Below are 6,000 nucleotides of genomic sequence, written 5' to 3'. Positions count from 1 at the left end.
GGGAAGTTCAAATGGGTTAATATCTGTAATATTGCTCTTCAGTTCTGCAGAGGCGTACATGTGAACACTACTGTAATGATTAGTGCTGCTGCTCAATGCTTTTAACTTTCTCAAGACAAGGCAGTGTCAGAATTGTCCTGACCTTTAGTTCCAAGCAGTACTTCAGTTATTTTCCCTTTGCTGATCTCTCTTTGCACAGCTGGGAGCTATTGCACAGTAAGTATTTAAGGCAGCACAAAGTAGGCAGGCAACAAATGAGAAATCTTTCTGAGCGCTTTCAGCCAAACTTTTTTGAGGAGCCTGACACCCATTTAGATTCAAACTTGCAATCACCTTTGGAAATGCTCAAACCATGATTTTGCATTTTCTCCAGGAGGTGCAAGTGGCTGCCACTCACTAGCAGTCCTCCGTGAGAAATTAGCCAGAGTTGAACGGTTGTCTTAAATAGCAATTGAGGAATAAAGAGGATATCACCAACAATACACTAAGCTTGTCTGTCTATCCCTCTAAACACTGCCTCCTGCTGGGTGGAATGTCCTTCTCAGGCCTGTGCTAGTCCATGAACATCGTGTTCTCTGCTGCCCACAGAGGACAAGAAATGTGGAAGGGGAGGGAGGGGGACATAGAATGGATGAAGAGAAAAGCAGAGAGAGGTGGGAATGAAGAGGATAAAAAGAGATGAAGGGTAAATGTTGATGAAAGGATAGAAGGAGAACAAGTTGAGAGATGAAGGGGAGACAGAGAGATGCAAAGATGGGTGTGAAGAAAAGAAGAGAGTGTGGGGAGAAGTATCCTTGATGTCACATTCCTACCAATCCATAAATATATCATGGATATCTGATAGTCCTTGGTTAAAAAACAGTCCATAAATTAGAACCGATTAGTGCTGCTTTGTTTTGCTAGTGCATAGATTCTAAGGCCAGAAGGGACTATTACGATCATCTAGTCTGACCTCCTACACAACACAGGCCCTTGAATTTCACAGTGATTCCTATGGTAGAGGGAATCACTTGCCCTTTTTACATAAGTGATTAATACTATTGAGCCCAAATTGAATTATCCATAAAAGACCTGTAATGTCCCTAAAACTTGCTGACTGATCACACAAAATCAGTGGTGGAAACGCAGTGGACTGATAGCTATTGCTCATCTTGTTGCTTTATGTGAATAAGTATATTGGCATCGCTGTATAAAGACAAAGCAGACATTGTGTGCACACCCATGTATATCAGCTTTCTCTTGGTCCTTCTGTTTTCCTAGGAAACCAAGATGGATTACAGTTCCTTCGGTGGAGCCCCAAGGTTCCTGACTCGGCCTAAGGCCTTCATGGTGTCGGTGGGGAAGGATGTCACCCTGAGCTGCCAGATTGTGGGAAACCCCGTCCCGCTGGTGAGCTGGGAAAAGGATAAGCTTCCGATCCAGTCGGGGGGAAGGTTTAAAATGGTGGAAGATGGTGATCTGTACCGGCTAACAATTTATGACCTGAGCTTAGAGGACAGTGGTCACTATATCTGCAGGGCCAAGAACACCATTGGGGAAGCTTTTACTGCTGTCAGTATCAAAGTTGGGGAGGAGATGACAGTGACGGAATCGGCCCCTTACTTCATCCAGAAACCATCCTCCATCAGAGTGACCCTGGGAGACGATGTTACATTCAAATGTAAAGTCCAGGGCAGCCCACCCCTCTCTGTGAACTGGGAGAAAGATGGGAGGCACGTGAGGGGCTGGTCTGACTCCAACCGCTTCCAGATTGAGTCCCTCGGGGAGTCAAATGCTCTCAAGATCCAGTGTGCTCGGTTGGGGGACAGTGGGACATATATGTGTCGGGCGGAGAACCCCATTGGCTCTGCCAGTGCTACCGCCACCTTGGTGGTGGACACGCATGGTTCTTACAGTCCGAGCAGCAGCCATCTAGACACAGGCTATGGCAAGACTGCCTCCTTGCTGTCTCATTTGCAAAAGAGGCGCGAGGAAATCAGGAAGATGGACACGTCCATGCTTGCAGCTGCCGATCCCATGGCTGCCCCAATGTATTCCGCTACAGAGGGGCTGTCTGGTATTGGTCTCAGCCTTTCTCTGGATTACGAGAGGGCTGCCAGTCTCACCGCCAAATCAGCCCGCAACACCACTTTCGGGGTCCTGACGCGTACCTTCAACGTGACAGAGGGGAAGCACGCCAAGCTGAGCTGCTATGTGACAGGAGAGCCAAAGCCGGAGATCGTGTGGAAGAAGGATGGTGAGGTGATTACAGAGGGGCGCCGGCTCATTGTGTATGAGGACGAACAGGAGAACTTTGTGCTGAAGATCCTTTTCTGCAAGCAGGTCGATAACGGGCTCTATACATGCACAGCCTCCAACCTGGCAGGGCAGACCTACAGCTCCGTGCTGGTCACTGTCAGAGGTGAGCGGTTATGTTTACTTTTCCATTGGGGCCTGTTCCTACTCCCTTTTGTCATCAGTGGGGATGTGGTTCAGTGACAGGAGAACTAATAATGTCTCTAGTTTTTACTCCCTTTGGTTTATCCAAGTCTCTCACACAACTGTTTCCAAATGGCTATAGAGGGAATTCCTTCCATCCAAGTCTTCCCCTCAGTCTATCCTGGACTCCCTAAAGCTCTGGCTCCTTCCTAGGCATCTCTTCTCAATGGAGCCATCTCTCACCATTCCCCTTCTATTCCTGCCCCTTTTCCCAGCATGCTTTGCTGCAGGGCCTACAGTTCCCATGTGCCCCTGGAACTACCATCCCCAGAATGCATTAGTTCTGGGCAGAAACCAGGAACAGAGCAGAGCCGGACCTGGGAACTCCCTTAAAAGGCCAGCAAACCTTGCTGACAGTCTTTCCATTGACTTCAGTGGAAATAGAATGAGATTCTGGTAGAAGAGTGTGACAAATACTAAATGAACTCCTCCATAAAGAAAGTTTTCGTACTCAGTTTTGAATTTTTAAACAGTTCTCTCATCATCCAAAATTTTGGAGTAACCCATTTGCACTCTAAAATGTCCCTGTAAAAAATGAATTTACGTGTGAGAATTTTCCTTTGTATTTTTTTTTAATGCAAAAAATGATAATTTCCTGGAAAATGATTTCTGGCTGGAGTAATGGCCTGGAACAATATAACATTAAATTCTGCATTAAATTACTTGAGAGTTTTTCGGCACATTCCCTATTATCTATAATACTGGACAGCATTCTAATACAAGTGCATGTTGCTAATCAGTGTTTGAAAAGATTCAGCAGCATCCCAACCCTAAGCATTCAAAAATCACAAGTATGACTCCAAAAATCATGAGATTTAAAAAAAATTGGTTTCTTTTTATTTGCTCGCTGTGGGTTGTGGGGTTTTTTTTAAGTCTTTATGGTTCATGTTTTCAAGCTTTTCTTTGCTGCCATGAAGGCTAGAAACTTACTTTAAAAAATAACAAACCTGTAAGTGGAGAGTCTAATATAATCACATGACTGCAGGAGCTGGGGTTTTCAGGAAAACACCAAATAGAGCAAGGCACACAATACAATCACAAGAATTAGCAAAATACAAAAATACATTTGCTGGAATTAAGACTGAATAAGGTTTTTGTGTTCTCTACCCAGTGTCCTTCTATAGCCTCGATTTACTTTTTTTAGCCTCCAGTTTTTCCCAGCATTTAGCGCCCCCTTCACCTACTTAGCTTATGGCCTGGGGTCACGACCACTGTCTTTCCTGTCAGGGAAAATCCAGGGGGCTCATCTCCAGAGTCCATTGCTGCTGCTCCATATGGGGCCTACTCCTGCTCCCATGGAGGTCCATGGCAAACCTCCCATTCACGGTGATGGGAGGAGGCCCCGGGAGTTCAGTCCTATGAGGTGCTAAGCGACGTCCGGAAGGCACAGAACGTCCTTGGCTCCCGCTGATTTCGGTGAGGGCACTTGGCCTCTCCCAGGAGGTGGCCAGCACCTCACAGGATGGGACTCAGGACCTGACCATTGTTCAGGAGCTCAACTTGGAGGTGCAAGGTAGTCCCTGCCTTGGGTTTCCATGCCATAAGGCCAAGCGTAATGCCAATGCACTTGAATGCAGGGATGGCCCCCCCGGACCACCAAGCTGCAGGCCAAATTCCAGGCCACACAACAGCAGCCTGCTGTTTACAGGCGCAGCATGCTGTTCGCCCTGTCTTCCACACAGGGCTCGCTGGGAAATACCTCCTCCTGCAAGGGCTTGGCTGGAAGCCAGTCCACTCACCTGTGTCAGACACTGGAACAGGCAGTCATGGAAGCTTGCTTCAATCCAGTAGCTGTCTGATGGCCAGCCTCTGTCGTGTTCTGTGTGAACAGATGTCCTCACAAATGATAGGGCCACATCACTGGGACCCTTGCAGGCAGGTTCAGCAGAGGGGACAAGGCCTGAATAGGTCCAGAGACCCATTTTGCTCTTCCACCCCTAGAACTAGCCTCTCCCAGTCAGAGGCATAGCATTGGGGCAGCTTGCCCTGCTCCTGCCCATGTTGTACCCATTATGTGAGCTACACAGGCTACCGCTGTCTCCAGGGATGTCAAACTGTTACCAGCACTCAATTCACTGAAAAATGAATGCAAATGTTCTATTGGATGAGTTGCCAATGTGGAGGAAAGCAGGAGACAGGCCTCAAAATATCAAACTCTTTATAAACCTGGAAGGAAATATGCCCTTCTGATTTTATTGCAAATTCTCCTAAACCAGGAGACCCAGGTCACGCAGACAGAGATCGTAGACCTTTCCCTTAGCAAATGGATAGTTGTATTTATGCAATTTTATCCCCCCCCCTTTTTTCTTTTTCTTTTGTGAAATGTTTATGAAATCTTCCCCTTTCACTTTTTTGTTTTTACACTAACGTATACCAGAAATGCAAATCCCTCGCATTTTTGAAGCAAGCCAAAAATAGGCTAATTATCACTTTAAAAACAAACAAAAAAAAAAAGGAAGAAAAGAAACCGGTTAGGCAGGTCAGCCCACTTTTCTGTCCATGTCTTGTGTCTGTGGTGTGGGGGCGGGGGAGGAGAACAGGGAACCAACCTGTCTAAGTAGTTTTGCACTATTGCTGTCTGTACATTTAAACTGTTTAGTGTTTAGGACTTTACTTAATCCCTTAAGGCCTCATTCCTGTGATATAAGCCAAACAGGTTCTGCCTGAGTGGATCATTTTGAAGGTTCTCAACCTTATTATTTAGAGTCGGTTGGAAAATTTTAAAAAATTCAAAATTTTTGACCAACAGCCCCCTCCTCAAAGAACAATTCTTACATAATATAGTGGGATTCCCCCTGTTGTTCAGCCATCGCTGCCCTCTATATTAAGTTAAAATGTTGCATATTCATCTGTAATATAACTGGCCACGTATTTGGAATCTGTTGGGCATTTAAACAGAGGATAAGGGATGGAACATGACATGTTGAACGTACTGCATGTTGTTTCATACAGCTGCCCTGCCACACAAACCCTGCTAATAGACTTGACACCCACTGGTGCCCTTCTTCGAGGACTTTAGCAGCTATGTGGATTACTGTTGACCATTCCTATCTGAGAATGAGGAAATTTTGGGTACAGAGCTAGGGGTAACAAATACTGCCCTCTAGGGGCTGATCCAAAGCCCACTGAATTCAGTGGAAAGACTCCCAGTGACTTCAATGGGTTTTGGATCAGACTCTATGTCCATTGCCCATATAACTCATCCTACATTATTTTAGATTGAAGGAAAGAATGTGATCCAGTAGATTTTTTAAAAAAAAAATATCTGCAGGTTGTGTTATGATTTATTATTAGACATAATAAAGGAAATAAAATCTACAGGGTGTAAAGCAACAAGGGTTAGACTAGGTGACCCTTGCGGTCCCTTCTAACCCTATGATTTTATGATTCCATGATGCGTTCTCTGGTGGATGGGGAAAGACTTAGATGTGCTGGAAAACATCTAGAAATAGCATTATTGAAAAGGGTTTTAGAATGGTGTCCATCTCATCCATTCCTTTTGGAAGCTCTAGCATTAGTCCC

At 45.5% G+C, this 6,000-nt stretch overlaps 1 protein-coding gene across 1 annotated transcript in view; it reads left to right on the top strand.

The window, feature by feature from the left end:
* The first annotated feature begins 1,269 nt into the window (after positions 1-1,269).
* The window catches only part of OBSCN (obscurin, cytoskeletal calmodulin and titin-interacting RhoGEF), a 292,040-nt gene continuing 287,309 nt past the window's right edge, over positions 1,270-6,000 (top strand). Inside the window, exon 1 of the mRNA XM_043509759.1 lies at positions 1,270-2,401. Within this exon, the coding sequence (XP_043365694.1) occupies positions 1,270-2,401 (1,132 nt within the window). The remainder of the gene's footprint in view (positions 2,402-6,000) is intronic.

This window comes from Dermochelys coriacea, chromosome 2, assembly GCF_009764565.3.
Source record: "Dermochelys coriacea isolate rDerCor1 chromosome 2, rDerCor1.pri.v4, whole genome shotgun sequence".
Classification (NCBI taxonomy): Eukaryota; Metazoa; Chordata; order Testudines; family Dermochelyidae; genus Dermochelys; species Dermochelys coriacea.
The sequence above is the reverse complement of the archived record's forward strand: the minus strand, read 5'-3'. Positions and strand labels throughout refer to the sequence as shown.